The following is an 18312-nucleotide window of genomic DNA, read 5'->3' as shown; positions in this document are numbered from 1 at the left end:
GGGAGAAACATTTTATACCATAGGAAGGGATTTGTGTTTTATTGTGGAGACAACTGGAGTTATAGGGATCTCAAGCCAAGAGGGTCAGCATAAAAGCAACACTTTAGGTACATTAACTGAAGGCAGATTAATCAGAAAGGGGAAGGACAAATCTGGCCACAAGGAGGTATATGGCTTAAGGCATGGCATTGACAAAATGACTGGAAAATGGCTACAATGATGACACTTGCCCAATAATGTAGTGTAATAATAATAATTAAGGAAAAAAGTAAAGAACAGAAATGGAGAAGTCAGACAGTAAATTCTGTTTTGGAGAAGAAGATGAAAAGTTAATTTTCTGTTACATTTGGTAAGCTTCAGAGGATGCTTATTGCAGAATTTATTTCCCCAATAGCACATAACCACCATCTCTACCTTCTCTACCAACCATCATCTTCACTATCATCACTACCTCAATTACCACCATCATTTCCACCACTGCCTCTACCTCCACAGCATTAACATAAGCAAGCAAGACCACTAGCTACGGCACTTGTTGAATTCTTACTACCTTACAGGCAACTGTATTAAATGCTTCTTACTTAATCCTCACAGCCAGTGTTTAATAAAGTGAGGATATTGAATCTGAGGCATAGATATTAGATAATTTGCTGGAATCATAAGCTAGTAATTAAAACAGGCAGATTTCAAACCTGAGTAATCCTGATTCCAAAGTCCATGATTTTTCCAATATTTCCTACTTCTTTAGGCATGCAGGCAATGAGTTATAATAACTAAAACATGTGTGCAATGTCTGAGTAACTGCTGCTGCTGCTGCTAAGTCACTTCAGTTGTGTCCCATTCTGTGCAACCCCATAGACGGCAGCCCACCAGGCTCCCCCGTCCCTGGGATTCTCCAGGCAAGAACACTGGAATGGGTTGCCATTTCCTTCTCCAATGCATGAAAGTGAAAAGTGAAAGTGAAGTCTCTCAGTCGTGTCCGACTCTTCGCGACCCCATGGACTGCAGCCTACCAGGCTCCTCCATCCATGGGATTTTCCAGGCAAGAGTACTGGAGTGGGGTGCCATAGTCTTCTCTGGTCTGAGTAACTAGGTGTGGGTAATTGGAGGCAACAAATGTTTGGAATTGATAAAAACTGAAGCACTGCCTAGAGCAGGAGTAGAAGCACCCAGATCGTAGATTTAAAGATAGAAAGTAAAATCTGAGGGAAAGAGTCAGATATGAAGCTATGAAATTTGGGAGTCATTCATTGAGAATCAGACTTGAATCATCGAGAGGGAGTAATTCAGATAAAGAAGTCAGAAAGGCAGAAAGATTTGAATTTATGAGATACTACCATAAGAATTAGGTAAAAGGAAGAAAACAAGTCAGGTAAAGAATAGTAGGGGTAGAACTGTAGTGTGTCAGAGTAGCCGAAAAAAGAGATCTTTTTTTTTTTTTTTATCAGCATTCAATAGGTTGTCAACACTACACTCTTGGCGGTTAAACACTAGTAGTTCTCACCTGGGAAAAGAAAGAAATGCTAGCCACCATGATGTTTTCAGTCATGTTTGCGTGACACCTCTGGAACTCTTACAATATTTCAACCAATTCCCATCCTATAGACAATTATCACTTAATTTAATTGTGCCTAAATGTCTGCTCATTTGCTCTCTTTGTTCAGTCTAAAAGGGTCAATCTTGACTCTTACACAGAGTGTCTCTGTTACCCTACTGTCTAAATCAGGACACATCTGAGAGTGAAAGTTGGTGCTTTAGATAATTATGCTGGAACAAAAGTTATAATTTGTGATGATTCAGGCAAACAGAGACCTAAGATCACCTTGGTCATTTATCTACCAAAGAAGCATTTAACTGCACAGTCCAGGTTCTGTTGTCAGGTTCCTTCAGCTGAAACCCTGACACAGATACTCTGAAGCTGTGTGTAATAGTAGTAATAGCCATAACTATTTGGTGGGTATGGCTATTTGGTAGGGTCAGTGGGAAGAATAAATGAGCTATGCAAATAAAGCATTTAATCTAGTGCTGAGTACATAATAAAATCCTCAATAAGTGTCAGTTTTTATTTAAATAATATATCCTTTGGGTTCCTAATTGGATATGTCATTCAAAGAACTTAAAAAATAAAAACAAAAACGGCTGAGACCATATGATACAAACAGAATTTAGGAGACAAAACATTTCACCCCTTAGTCACACTCTCTTGAAAACAAAAATGTGCTCAGAACACATTTTTCCTAACCAAATACAGGAACCAAGAAGACGCTTTTGAAGATAGAGATAAATAGAAATCAACCTGCTCTGTTAATATCCGTATTAGGAGGGTCATGAACACATTAGGAGGGTAAGTTAACTAGGTTTCCATATTGCTCTGCTTTGGATATTTGTTGGAAAGCTGTTAGGTTGTTGCAAAGGATACATAAATCCATGTGCCTACCAGCCATTGTCTGTAGACATATATTGAACAAGGCATCAAATTAATAGCCATGCTATTAAGATTAATAAAAGGCAAATTCATTAAGAGCTTTACTGATTTATTTTTGCTGTCATACTCTTTCTCCATCAATGAATGTTAAAATTTCAACCACTATCATGAGCAGAATTCTTGGAAGTTGTCATCCCACATAGAATGCCAATATTCAAAGATCCGAGAACCATCTGATAGGAACAAGGCTGAGTAAAATTTTCCTATAAAGGGGCAGATTGTAAATATTTGGGGATTTGTAGGTCATATACTCTCTGCGACAACTACCCAACCCTGCCTTTGTGATGTGAAAACAACCAAGGATGATACATAGGAGGATGAGTCCAAAGTTGCTTCGATAAAACCTTACTTGTGGACACTGACCTTTGAATTTCCGAAAATTTTCACATGTCATGAAATTCTTTTGGTTATTTGCAACCATTTAAAAATGTAAAAACAGTTCTTAGCTCATGGGCCATACAAAAACCAGCAGTGGGCTGGACTGAGCCTGTAGGTTTTAATTTGTTGAGCTCTGGACAAGAGAATTCACTCAGCCAAGCAGCTCCAACCAGGGAGAAAAGCCCTTCAGTGTACTGTGGAATTATGAAAGTAGGTTATAAGTCACAGATTAACAGGGAAGTATTGAAAGTTCCAGGGCTTACCTGGTGGCTCAGTGGTAATGAATCTGCCTGCCAATGCAGGAGACAGGGGTTTGATTCCTGGGTTGGGGGCCCTGGAGAAGGAAAATGGCAACCCACTCCAGAATTCTTGCTTCAGAAATATCGTGGACACAGCAGCCTGGCGGGCTACAGTCCATGAGGTCACAAGAGTCGGACACAATTTAGTGACTAAATCACAACATTGAAAGTCCCAAACGAAAAAAAAAAAAAGAAAGAAAGAAAGTCCCAAATGATGTACCTTAAAACTTCTCCAGGTGTTTCTTCCTTTGCCTAAAACATCTGACACTATTTTTACGTACATGTTATTCTCATGTTTCCCTACCCTTGTATATACAAATTCTAATGTCAAGTGTTCCATGCATCCCCCAATATAATGCTGCTTAGAAATGTAAGGCAGATTTTAATGTTCTTTCTTAATCTTAGAATTATAATAATTGGCATGAAAAGGAAATTGTACCATTTTTCTGATTTTCATGCTAGCTTTTGCATTTATGACATTTTATTCCCATTTTAATATACCTACCAATTTACATAATACCTTACTTATCTACAATGTCTAGTTGAGAATATCCACAAAAAGATCAGTTAAGAATTCTAACACCTTCAAGATAAGACTTTATAAATATCAAAGAACAGGAAATCTGTTCTGTAATTACTTCTGATTTAGGACACGCAGATTGAGACATTATGTTCTCGTAAACTAACAGAATGGATCGCGTCTATTATAGGTGTAGTTCTTCCTCATGAAAATGTCCTTTCCATTACTTGGAAGAGGCATTTAATGCAAAAGTAGCACTGAATAAGCAGGCTCTTGATTAGAAAAAAGGAAACTTTCAGGATAAACTGTATCCATGGCAGTTCATCACTTGCAGTTTCCTCTTTTAATCCAGGAAAAAAACTCACATTTCCGTTAAGCATTCAGTTTCTGGTGGGCCAGGGATTGCTTGAAGAAATTTTACAACTTACTTCATAATTTTCCCCACTAACTTAACTGACATTATAGACACCAGAGCCTTCTGGGAAAACTAAGTAAAAACACTGCCATCAAAATAGCTGTAAATCAGTTGTCCTTAACAATTACCCTTGCTTGAGGATAAAGCCATGAGCAAGAGCTTCTCACCTTTTCTTAATTTCAGAATCCACAATAATCTGCCTCTTCTTTTGGGGAGGTGGTGGGGGGAGTTCCTCTTGGGCATGCTTTACCAGGATTTGCTCCCTCGTGGTCACCATAGTTACCGTTTCCATTACAGTTGTCTGTGTTAGTGATGGCTGAGTGGTGGTGACAGCCTGTGAAATCTGCAAGAAGTATTGAAACAGAGGTCACACATTGCTTGAAAGACTTCAGTAAAGACTGCTCGGAGCAGGGAAAGAAAATAATGAGAAACTGTTCCTGCTTGTTGGTAAATTGACCTTCAGATCAAAATAGCACCATATTGAACCCAAATCAGATTGTTTTATCTGACTTAAGTTATGTTGACTGAAATCACAAAGGCAAGTAATCTCAAAACCAGGAGTAAACTTAGTGCCTCTTCAATTTATTGGTCCAGCTATGGGAAATAAAGGGGGCAAAGGAGGAAAATTTAGGGTGTCATTCTGACATTTAATTAGACATGCTGTTTAAAGGGTTCACGATGCTAACATAAATTTTGCTAAAGTATTCCAGGACCAATTTGACTCCTGGCTCCCTCTACATGTTTATTAAACAGTTCATTGAATGCATCTTTGGTTTTCATATATATGATTATTTATAGTCTGTAAATTTTGAGACAAAATTCTTTGAACTGTGTAACAAATGACTTTTTAATCAAGCAAGCGATCTGTCTTTTTAAATTATAGTAAATGGTTAATATCAAGTTGTGATCAGTCTAGAAATACATTTAAGCTGAATGTTCTTCAAATGCTAAAAAGCATGCTACTCTTGATTTAAATTAGTGATTAAGTTAAAACATTTGAGTATCCAAAATTAGCATTTGAGTCTTCTCAGTTTAAAATCATACTTTGTGTTCAGACCTTAAAACGTTTTTGTTGTTGTTGTCTTTTTTTAAAGATACAGGTCAAAACTCTTTGGAATAATATGTTTTGTGAGCCATCCTGAGAGGTCATCCCTGCACGACACAGTTATTACCAGACTGATAAATCACAAACAGTGAGACACTCCCTTAACCACAAATGCTGCCTTACAGTCCTCAGTTATGAGGACTAAAAAGTTATTTCTTGTGATATTAATCATTACACTTCTAGTAACCAAAATTTTTCTGAAGATCTATATCCAAGGAGACCAAAACAGGTCTGCTATGGCTCCACTCACAGGTACTTGACATGCACACAGCCAAGCATTTGGTTGGGGCTAAGATTAGTTTGACTGATTTTCCTGAATTTGTCAAGAGATAAGGAAAAGGTTTGGAGGAACCTCCCTGCCTTACACATGATGACCAATTCCCTCAATGGGAGGCAATCAGGAAAGCCTCATAATCTTATTTTAGCTTCCACATAGGAATTGGCATGTGGTAATGAAATCTTTTTTTCATGATATCCTATGCAAAAATGCTTTTGACAAATGCACTTTAAAAGTGCTACCCTTTGTGCAAGCCATATCTTTACAAATGCCAAGGCCTTAGGGATTACCATCTTGATAGTCTAAATAGTTAAAAAAAAAAAAGACATTAAGAGATATCACGTTTCTACATGTGTCAAGCACAGATTTTATCTTCTCTAAGATCTCCACAGATACATTATTTAGAATCAATCACTGAGCTTCAAATGATAATTATATAGTCCACTGACAAGTTATCTCAAAATGAAAGCAGAGAGTAGCATGTTTTTTTTTTAAATGCTTGAAATAGAACCTCAAGCCTAACTGAACTCAACATGAAATGACAATCGCATGATCAAATTAATTTTACCTTTGACCAAAAAGAATACAAAATTTTGGGGAGGGGGCATGGTTTGGGGAAGTTTTCTGGCCGAGCCATGTGACTCACAGGCTCTCAGCTCCTGGACTAGCGATTGAACCCTGCCCCCTGCAGTGAAACCACAGAGTCCTAACCTCTGGACCACCAAGGAAGTCCTGAACACAGAGTTTTTAAGTTGGATTTAAAAAGGATTTAATTTTTTCAAAGTAATATTTTTTAACTATGGGCATACTGTTTTGATATACAATGATGGCTTGAAGAAAATATTGTTCTGATGGGAAATTTCTACCTTTATATGTGCAGACACCAAAGTGCAGAGATTCCAAAAATACAAAACTTTTTTTTTTTTAGTTATATCCAATGTTATGAAATATGTGTGTTGAGTATTTGGCTGTGAAATTAGTTTCTAAAATGTTATAATATCCTCTCATTGATACTTATTATGAAATTCATTGAAGTACCCATGGAGGGTAAAGAATAACAGCAACATCATATATTATGAAAAGACGTTTAAGAACACAGCAAAGCTTATAAGAAAGAAAAAAACAATAACTTTTCATCAAATAATAGCAGACATGTGTAATTGTTCTATATTATAATGATCACTGTACTGTACCATTTATTTCTTTAGTGATGATGAAATAAGAAAACATCTGTGCACTGACCCTACAAATATAGGATAAAATTCATGATATATAATAGACTCATAATTACTTTCAAAACCTACACCAGAATAACAAACAATGTTAGGTACTAAATTTCCCCATGGCTTTAGCTATTGACTGTGAACACTTAATTATCTGTTAGAATCATTAAAAATATAGGCAGGAAGGGATTATGGAGGTCACTGAGTATAACCTCCTCTTTACTACAGGATTCACTACTTCCAGAAGCAGACAAGTCCTTCCGGAGTATGGCAGCAAATTTTCCCATTGGCAAAGATCTTTTACACCTAGTGGAAGCCTGCATTATTTTGACTTCATTTTCTTTGGGAATTCCCCTGAGGTCCAGTGGTTAGCACTCTGTGCTTCTGCTACAGGAGGCACGGGTTCAATCCCTGGTTGTGTGCAGCCTAAAAAGTCAATGAATAGTAATACAATAATAAAATAAAATCTATCTTGAACCCTGAACCACAGAGTAAGGTGAATATTGTTTCTACCTCACAGTCTTAAAGGTCTGAGGCTTGATAACCATGACTCTAATAAATCTTATTTACAAGCTCAATAATACCAGACACTTGCTAGAACTAGATTTAATCTGACTGGTGCTCCAAAACATAGATTTTCTGGCTTTGGACATAATATTCCGTTAAAGCAATCTAAAATTGCAGAAGTTATTCAGCAGCCGAATCACAATGTTTATATCAGTATCATATCAGATATATAAGTATATAAAGGACATCCAGAAATGAATACAATGGAATCTCTATTTTTAGATATCTCACAGTATAGTAGTGAAGGTGACAACCACACCAATAACTATGAAATAAGGTGAGTTCCATATGAAAAATACAGGTACGCAAAATAATTGCAAGCAAATCTTCATAAAAACCAAATATGTTTGTTTTTAAATACTATCCCCTTGAAATATCAGTTAACTAGCTACTAAAAACGGAAAGGAATTAGTTTAGAATTATTTGTCTTTAGGTTTGGAAGCTAGTTCCTTTTACAGTGATTAAAAGTGGAGGTCCTTAAGTCAGGCTCCACAATTTTCAAACACCAGATTCACAGTTCACATTCTGTAACATTTGAGGCAGGCTGGTTATACTTTCAGAGCTTTGATTTTTTTTTCTTATTCATATGTAAAATATGAATAGGAATATATTTCTCACAAGAGTATTGCAAACAAGACCTGCATCATGGGTGTACAACTCATGTAGTCACCCAGGTCCCCTCACTCAAAAGGATTTCACACTTGGTTTCATGCTCTGCCGTCACCCTCTTGAAATTCTTAACAATTTTGGGAAAGAACCCCTGTATATTCATTCTGCACTGAACCTCGCCAAATACATAGCCCATCCTGGTCACAAGAATTCAACTATGTAATGTTTGAACCCAGTAAGTACTCTCTGGATACACATTAGTAATAACCACTAAAAAGTTCAGAGAAAATTCAGGAATATTTGTATACTGACCCTTACTCATGAAGAGATATACGTTAATTTCCAAATTTTACATTTTTCCCATCGTGAGAAAAATTAGAAGAGCACACGCCCAGTATCTTGATCATTCTAGGGTGTATATCTTTTTGCAATAAGGTTGTATAATTTGAGTAGGTCTGGAAAAATCCATACTATTTTCAAACAATGAAAATCTTTCTTTACATTTTCTCTTCCATTTGTTTAAAAATGCACATTGTGAAAAGGAACTATCTGTACATTCAAGCATATTTCAAGAATATAAAAGAGCATGTAATGAAAGGAAATATTTATTTTCCATCACTATGGCTAGCTTCTTATGGGGAACTAGTTGTACTTACCACTTGTTCTTACATTTTAAATTAACTTTGTGCTGTTATCATTCTTTCAGTTTGGCTTGTATTCTTAATTGCACCTTTTAATTGTCCATTTAATTATTTAAATAGTCTTGACTTTGTAAGTTCTTCGAGGTTAGAGACTTCTACTGGCATTGTGAGATACTATTTAAACATTTTTCAAAAACTTACCAAGAGAGATTCAATGTATAAAAAATCAGTTACCTCCCTCATTTATTATCACTTTTATTAGTATTAAAATACTTGTAATAAAAGCTACAAGTTACAGAGCTCTCTGCATGTTTCAAGCATTAAGCTAGGTGTTTACTTACTTAAGCAGTAAAGGCTTAATAAGTGGTAGCTGTCATACCTCACAATGGCCCTAAGAACAAGTACGAAGGTTATTTCCATTTTATAGATTAGAAGTAAAAATTTCAGACAGATTCAACTTGTAAGCAGCACAGCTGAGCTATAAACCCTAGTCCGATTGTTCCTTAATCCAACTCTTAGTAGCTGTGGTCACTTGCTGCCACACCTGTTCAAATGTCTGAATGGTGACTTTAAGAGGTGTAATTGGGGATGTTGTTTGTGTACACACACATATATATACAAAGTCAGAAGAAGACAGAAGGTATACACAATGGCATATGACAATCTTAAAGCCCTTTAGTTCCTGATAAACTATAATAATAATAATAAAATCTGTGCAAAACCAATCAAATGAAAAAATATCTGATTTTTAAAAAATGGTACAAGCAGGTTGACAAGCATGGATTGAAGTTTCTGGTTGTGTTGTTTATACGTACCCAACTTTAGAGTGATGACTGACCTTTAATGGGTATGGGGAGACTGCAGTTCTACAGTGTAAAACATATTGTATAATCACAGCAACAGCTTTAGCTGATAATTGGTAGCCAGGCTTAAAATCATCTCTACAGGCATGGTAGCACAAGGCATACCTACCTGATGATGATGTAAGGATTCCAGTTCTAAGCACAGAAAGGATTTATAGGTTGAACTTTATGAGGAAACTGGGGTAAAAGGTCAGGTGCTCACAAAGGAAGCTGGGTTATTAATCAAAAGACTATAAATGTATTAAAAAGAATACATTTGAATCAGTTCTGATGAGATGGATGAAACTGGAGCCGATTATACAGAGTGAAGTGAGCCAGAAAGAAAAACATCAATACAGTATACTAACACATATATATGGAATTTAGGAAGATGGCAGTGATGACCCTGTATGCAGGACAGCAAAAAAGACACAGATGTGTATAGCGGACTTTTGGACTCAGAGGGAGAGGGAGAGGGTGTGATGATTTGAGAGAATGGCATTGAAACATGTATAATAACATGTAAGAATCGAAATGCCAGTCTATGTCTGATGCAGGATATGTCACGCTTGGGGCTGACGCGCGGGGATGACCCAGAGAGATGTTGTGGGGAGGGGGGTGGGAGGGGGGCTCATGTTTGGGAACACATGTACACCTGTGGTGGATTCAGGTCAATCTATGCCAAAACCAATACAGAATTGTAAAGTAAAAATTAAAAATAAATAAATTAATTTAAAAAAAAATAAAAAAAATAAAAAAAAATAAAAAAAATAAAAAATAAATAAATAAAGAATTATAGCTTTGACATTAAAAAGAAACTTTAGCCTTAGTCCATTAGAACAACCTATCAAAAACTCATAAAAAAAAAAAAAAGACTATAAAATGCTCTATCTCATGAACAAGTACAGAGGAATTACCAAGGCTAGGTGTAGCACGAAGGAGTGCTCAAGTTCATGAGAGTGGCTTGGTAACTAAATTGTAGTTAACAGCTACTATCCTACTTTAATACTGATACTAAGGCAGTATAGTTTCTTGAAGATACTGACATTAGAATCTTGGGCACGATAAGAGTCAATACTGAAGAGATACCATAAAAGAAGTCGTTCTCCCATTTAAGAAAATATTATCTAATAATTAAGGTTTATTCTGTAAAACTCTGCTGCTGCTAAGTCACTTCAGTCATGTCCAACTCTGTGCGACGCCATAGACAGCAGCCCACCAGGCTCCCCTGTCCCTGGGATTCTCCAGGCAAGAACACTGGAGTGGCTTGCCATTTCCTTCTCCAATGCATGAAAGTGAAAAGTGAAAGTGAAGTCACTCAATCGAGTCCGACTCTTAGCAACCGCATGGACTGCAGCCCACCAGGCTCCTCCGTCCATAGGACTCTCTAGGCAAGAGTACTGGAGTAGGGTGCCATTTAATTTTATGTATTTTGTCCCTCACTTCAAATTCTCTTTCATACAAATTGCTAGAAAGAAGAGATATCTGTTGGCTTCATGATACGTATTAAACATAGAACTTGAGCAACTGTGTGAATTAACTACATTTTGCAAAAATTCAACAAGCAATGAGATTTACTTTTTCTGATCCACTTGACCTTCTTCTGTACCCCATCAGACATAAAACAATGAGACACCTTCTTTAACTAGGGATGCAGATTATTAAGCATACAGAAAAAAGAAAAAAAAAACCTTGTATATTTCTTGATGTGTTATTTATTGTCAGCAGACAACAGATTTATCATATAGAGGCTGAGTATTTTATCTTCATGGTATTTTAATTACATATTCATGATGAATGAAATGTAACTATTTCAGAATTCAGCCTTCTTTGAATAGGAAGAAAATTTTATTTTTATTATCATCTTCCAGCTGACTCCTGAGATTTATATAGTAGAGATACTTGGAATCTCTTTGCTAATTACTCCAGAGTTTTATATAAAATTTCAAGCAAAGAGAAATGCATCATAAACATTTAAAACTGGAAGGGCACTACAGAGATCTTCGTAGGCCAATTTTTTCATTTTATAAGTAAGAAATGAGCAGTTCCAACAGTTAATTCAGCTCTAGTCTCTTAAATTTGCAGTGCCTACAACATTTTATGTTGTAGTGGATAAATGAATTTACAACATAAAACCAATTGCACTGAAATACACAGGCCCATTGTCAAACCTCTACTTTAGCTGAAGGGAGCAAAAGAATACAGCTATTTCCCAAAGTTATTTGAGTTGTAACTTGGAAATTTTCTAATCAAACCTTTAACCTAAGCAATTAACCAAAAGATGTTCTAAAATTCAAGATGGTTAGACCATGAATTAAGTAAGATAAAAAACCTAAAAGAAGTGACGAAATTTTACTTTAATTCTAGGTTTTATAAAGCCATTAAAATTGTTTTATAATTGGCAGCAGACTGATTAGACATGGAGAGCTTTCAGGAACCACTGAAAAGGGTTGTCAGTTGAAAGACCTTAGAGTATTTTTAATTAAAATCATTGGCAAAAGGATGAGAAGCAAACCAATTGTAACTACATTTTATGTATCAAGAGGTCTACAAAATAATACTTTGAGAACAGGGATAGTCAGAATGTGCATGTAAAATATTTTATAGAGAGTAAAACCAGGGATCTCTAAAAAATAAGTATGAACTCAGAAAAGAAAGGCAAATACAGAAATTTTCATCTTAATGCTTTTGCATCTATTTGCATTTCTGGTATTATAAAAAATACTAGCTTATTATCTTCAACCATGTTTTACATTACTCACATGTCTGGCAGGAGTTTGAAAACTCTCTACAGGATATAAATAATGTAGAACAGACATATTCATACATAATAATCACTTTCTCTATTTGGGGATGTGTGAGGGCAGAAACGGACTTACAAAGCATAATATGAATGCTCATGTTCAAGAGGAGGGGAATTCTAAGTACATTAATTTTATTTTTAGATTTTTGTGCTTATAGTTCAGAACATCACAAAAATGCTCATTAGAAATATAGCAAAATATTGATGAAATGGGAATAACATCTATGAACTTATATGAGTCATAGAATGTTGCCTACTTCTGGCAAAGAAGATAATTTTCTCTATTTAAAAATCATAAGACTACAGACTTTGGGACTTATCTAGACAGATACCTTCTTATATCTAAATACCTGCTGCCAAGTCTAACATTAATTACCATAATAAATTATAGAGCAAATGAATAATATCCTCTTTCCATAGTATACTATGATTTCAGTTCAATGGGGGGAAAATAATATTTCAAATCATTGAAATTATATTTAAGTTTAAAATATTAACTATAATGAATTTCTGACTATCTTATTCCCTAGTTATAATCAAAATATAAATATGTTCATCAGGGGCATGATATTTAGGAAAAAAAAGCAGCTGAGTAAATGTCAATAAGCAAGCACATTTACAAAAAATATAGAGGACGCATAGGGTCATTTAAGTATTTAAATAAGTCAATCCAGGGTATATTTCATTTGTTCTCTTTTCTCATTTTAAGGAACCACATGGCAAGGGTTATTATTCTTTTTAACTTTTGGGAACAAAAAGTATTTCTATTTTCTTAGGCCACCTTCTTATCAACTTCAGCATCTTTAGCTTGTGTTCAGGTGTTATTCAAGACAAAGCTGATTTTGAAATGCAAGAGAGAAGCCCTCATAGTTGCTTTTTTTTTTTCTTTTCATGTTTTGATCTCTTGCCACGCTACTGTTTCATAAGGTCAAAATCCCTCAAGGCATTGACCTGAATAGCAGTCAAAATTTCAGGCACATGATGCTCTTTATATGAGCATAAACAGATGCCTTGTCATCTCAGTCACAATGCCTATATCCTACTGGATTTTACTATTATGAGAACTGTGCTCATTATTTACAACAATCATTTAAAAGAATTTTTAAAAGACTGAGCATACTGTGTCATTAATGGGACTATTTTTCTCCGACAAACATGCTGGAATGTATGCATACAAGTGAGTTCTGTTCTTTAAAGTCAAAACCATACTCTCAACGTTCTTTTAATTCTTATGCCATTTTGATAAAATGCAATCTGATGAGAAAGAAAAATCAATTTTTGTTTTTAGTTATGAGATACTATTTCTTGTCTTACTCTATCTCCTTTTAATTCCTATTTCCCTGGGTAGCTTCCTTTTTATCCTGTTAAGAGTCCCACGCCCCTAGCAATGATTTGGATGGGTCTATGATGGTACATTTTGGGGAAAAACTGAAGAGTGAAAACTGAGACATGAGCTTAAGAAAGGCTCAAGTTTAGCGACTGAGGAAGCAAATTCTAATATAATGTTGTTTATTTGCTTCTGGTCTGGTATAGGAGTGTAAAATGGTTTAAAAAGAAAATGTTTAAAAAAAAATCATAGTAGACTTGGGATTTTCATGGTAGTGCAGTGGTTAGAACTTCGCCTTCCAATGCAGGGGGGAGGGTTTGCTCCCTGGTTGGAGAACTAAGATCCCACATGCCTCATGGACAAAAAAGTAGGACATAGACAGCAGAAGCAATATTGTAACATTCAGTACAGACTTCCAAAATGGTCTACATAAAAACATCTTAAAAAAAAATCACAGTGAACTATAACAAGCCATTCAGACTCACTAAACAGTATGCCTTGCATATCAAGAGAATCTTTATTTTTTCCCTCAAAACGCTTTCATGTCTATGGCTTCATTTTATTCTCATCAAATCCCAGGGAGCAAGTGGAACAGATTTATATTATATGTTGGAAGTCAATTTATGGAGAATTAAACAAATCAAAGCTAGTACTATTTTATCACAGATTTTGAAAAATTCAAAAATAGGAGGTTAAGTAAGTTGCCCAAGGTCAAAGTCTCATAACTTTTAAGCCATTAAAAAATAAGCCTTCTAAGGTTTTTTTTAATTAACCAACTTAAATAATCAAACCAGTAAGATTTTGATGAGATGCACAAGTATCATTCTACGGAATGAGTATATTTAAATATTACATTGCCAGAAAGGTCTCTCTTCTTCCCATTTCAGGCAGTACTGAGGAACACCAGAATGTAGGGACTGGCACATATGTCACTGTCTTACCAATTCAATGTTTTCAAAAAATATGTTTGGCAGACTTTATCAAAGGCTGCATGTAGATTACAAGCCTACTGAATGAGTTTTTCTGAGCATGGAATCTAGGACCATGCATTTGAATCAGTTTCCCAGGTAACTATCAGGCAGACTCAAGTTTGGAAAACCACTGCCAATGGTGCAAATGAACCAGAGTGCAACCTGTTGTTAACAGTTACACTTCCATGAATATATCCCCTTTAAAGAGACACATTTCAAAATATCTTTCTTTTTCAAATAATGCCAGTCTTTCTTAATATGGTAACTGATCATTTTACAGCACCAATAACCTATGGAGCTGATGGGCATATATTGGAATGATATCACTGCTGGTTTAAAAAGTTAACACTTTCTAATGTATGACATATTTGTTACATAAATGTCAATGGTCATGCAAAGTAGCCAAGGCCAGATTACATATAATAAGAAGAATCATGATCTGGTGGTAAAATCACTAGTATATCCACTGCTGCTGCTGCTGCTGCTGCTGCTGCTAAGTCGCTTCAGTCGTGTCCGACTCTGTGCGACCCCATAGACGGCAGCCCACCAGGCTCCCCCGTCCCTGGGATTCTCCAGGCAAGAACACTGGAGTGGATTGCCATTTCCTTCTCCAATGCATGAAAGTGAAAAGTGAAAGTGAAGTAGCTCAGTCAAGTCCAACTCTTTGCGACCCCATGGACTGCAGCCTACCAGGCTCCTCCATCCATTGGATTTCCAGGCAAGAGTACTGGAGTGGGTTGCCATTGCCTTTGCCAGTATATCCACTAACAGCCCCAAATACAGTCAATGAAATTTTTATTATTGCCCAATGACTTTATGAGAAATGACTGAAATTGATATATCTTCAAGTTTTAAATTTTAAATATGAATTTGATTTGAAAAGATGGAACTGTGATTTAAAATTATGTATGTTGGCTGATCATTTAAATTATATATTTTAGGAGCAATGTTTCAAATTTCATTTTTTCATCTTTCAACAAACATTTCCTAAATGCTGCTAATCAGATGCCAAGTCTCAAAAAACAAAATTCCTTGCACTGTCTCACAAGAGAGTAGATATAAGCCTAAAGCTATTGAATATGGTTTCAACAAGGGTATGTGCACAGTGCACTGAGGTATAAACTGGGACCAATTAGTAAAAGTTAGCCTCTATAACACAAAACAAAATGGCAGAATGTATTAAACACTATTGAACATAATGTTAATTTTTGAATGACTTCCCATGATTCCACCATCAACCATATCAGATAATAAGAGTTTCAAGTTTAAAAAATAATCCATTAAAAAATATATTACCAAAACATTCACAATTCTTAACAAAAAACCACATGACACTACTAGTATAACATAGATGTTTTCCTAATATACAGCCTATATGTGTTAGTATAACTAAGTTGCATGATTTTAGGAGTCAACAGTCTATGGCAGAAAATCCACTGATTATAACCTCACTTGCACTAACTGAAAGATATCTTTGGTGAAATCAAAGATCGTGGACCCCAGTCCTGCTCTTGTCATTGACTTTCCTTGGACAGTTCACTTTTCCTCCCTAAACTTAATTTTCTCATGTGTAAAATGCAGAGATCAATTAATGGCCCTCATTATTTCAGGGATCTATGATTTGGAGTTAGACTGTGATGACACAGTTTACTACCATTTTGTCTGACTGTCTAAGTTACTCATCCTCATTCCCATTGAATTGGAAAGGATTATCCTCTAAGGCTGGAGAAGGAAATGTCAACTCACTCCAGTATTCTTGCCTGGGAAATCCCATGGACGGAAGAGCCTGGTGGGCTACAGAAGAGCCATACACAACATAGTGACTGAACTATCGCCTCCCTATAAAGCAATAATGAGTTCAGCCCACCAGCACTCATTCCGCCACCTCTCCCACATTCTCCAGTGTCAAAGGTGACCAAGAGAACCATGCTTTATTATTTAATTGAATACTTAGCAAGGACTAATCCAGTGACATCCTCTGTAGGGTTACAGTATCACTCTCTCATTGCAGATTTCAAAAATCTCAAGTATAATTTATTGTAGTTTAATAAAGGGATCCAACCAGTCCATTCTAAAAGAGATCAGCCCTGGGTGTTCTTTGGAAAGAATGATGCTAAAGCTGAAACTCCAATACTTTGGCCACATCATGCGAAGAGTTGACTCATTGGAAAAGACTCTGATGCTGGGAGGGATTGGGGGCAGGAGGAGAAGGGGACGACAGAGGATGAGATGGCTGGATGGCATCACTGACTTGATGGACGTGAGTCTGAGTGAACTCCGGGAGTTGTTGATGGACAGGGAGGCCTGGCATGCTGCGATTTATGGGGTCGCAAAGAGTGGGACACGACTGAATGACTGAACTGAACTGATTATCACTAACCTGTGCTGAACTCTTTTCAAGTTTTTGGACTAAATTATCCCAGCGCTGGGCAAAGTTGTCCAACCATGCTTCCATCTTTTGGGCAACCAATGTATTTTTCAGTGTTGAAAGGAGATCTTGGTTGAGTGAGCAGAGTTTGTCCATGGTTTGCTTTTTCTTTTCTAGATCAGTTTTTAAAACCTGTTAAAAAAAGGAAGAACACAGACTAAGCCTTGGTTACATTTTACAAAAGACTGTAGTTCAATCTGCTTTTGCATGCATTTTCCCATTTGTATAGACACGAAAAGATTATAATTCTGCCTGCAAAAGAACAAGAGTTCATAAAAATATAAGTAGAAAATTATAATCCAAATAATGTTCCCAAGAAGCTTAGAGAGAAATAAAAGTCAGATGCAGAATAAGCACTTTTATTTATCTTAGAATAAATAAGGAGTCAGAGGCATTTATGAGCTACGTGAACATTCTTGAAGAACTGTCAGGGAAAAAAAAGTAGTGTTGGTTCAAAAGGAAAAGCAGAGATTGACATATGGAAATTACTTTTTAATATTTGGAGGTGTTCTAAAGTGAAAGGTAGGGCTCTAGGATGTTAGTGAATTTCCTCTTAATTTCTGATAGAATTCAAATGAAATACCACATGCCAGGAGTACTGAAGAGAACATGGTGAATTGAGAAGATGAGCATAGCTAAGGGGCCTTTCCAATCTGAAATGCTGTGATTCTTTGAAAAATTTGCAATATTTTTTTATTTCTATGATTTGTACATACTTTTCATTATTCAGATACAAAAACCTTGTTATGCAGTTTACTGACTTTTACATTTTTTTAGCATCTGTTATTCAATTAACATTCAGCTATTTGAGTAATTATCTTCTAAAGCTAATTTTAAAGCCCATTAAGTAATAGAATAAAGTAATTGAGTATGGCACAAATCCTTTGGAATTACTATGCTTATTTACTAAATGCTTATGTGTTTTATGAAGTATTTTTATATCATTCATATTTCCAAAGTTCCTAGGAGCTATGGAAGGTTACACATGCTCTTTGGTTGATAGAAAATGAATAAACAAAGTGGCTTGTGTGAAATTAGTAGATCAGGACAGCTTATTCTTTCATTTTATCCATTAAGGTCACCCTAGGCTTTGGGAAATCCCATTTCCATCTCCCCAATGCTAGACCCTAATTTAATTTGTAAAAACAGACTAAGAAGAAAGAAAGGAGAGAATTATTTTATGGACATTTTACCATCTTCTCTCATTGGCATCAGCAAGTGCAATGAACATAAACTAAGCTGTGAGACCTATCTTTCCAAAATAAATGCAAATTTATTTAAGAACAACTAACATTTCATATGGCAAATAAGTGAGCATGAAACAGATGCACCAATTGCTCATGAACTGAAGTATCATTGACAGAGAGAAATCAATATACGCCCACCCCCTGCAAAGGACACTTTATGTAGCTCATTTTGGCA

The 18312-nt window shown here is 35.8% G+C and overlaps 1 protein-coding gene across 6 annotated transcripts in view; it reads right to left on the bottom strand.

Moving 5' to 3' along the window:
- The window catches only part of DMD (dystrophin), a 2254125-nt gene that overhangs the window by 1512107 nt on the left and 723706 nt on the right, over positions 1–18312 (bottom strand). For all 6 annotated transcript variants that reach the window (XM_040266338.1, XM_040266336.1, XM_040266334.1 and 3 more), the window contains 2 exons: positions 16843–17022; positions 4265–4440 (listed from right to left, as the gene is read on the bottom strand). In XM_040266338.1, coding sequence (XP_040122272.1) covers positions 4265–4440; positions 16843–17022 — 356 coding nt within the window. The remainder of the gene's footprint in view (positions 1–4264; positions 4441–16842; positions 17023–18312) is intronic.

The sequence above is a fragment of the Oryx dammah genome, unplaced genomic scaffold (assembly GCF_014754425.2).
Source record: "Oryx dammah isolate SB20612 unplaced genomic scaffold, SCBI_Odam_1.1 HiC_scaffold_23, whole genome shotgun sequence".
Classification (NCBI taxonomy): Eukaryota; Metazoa; Chordata; class Mammalia; order Artiodactyla; family Bovidae; genus Oryx; species Oryx dammah.
Note: the sequence above shows the minus strand (reverse complement) of the source record. Positions and strands in the feature narration are given on the sequence as shown.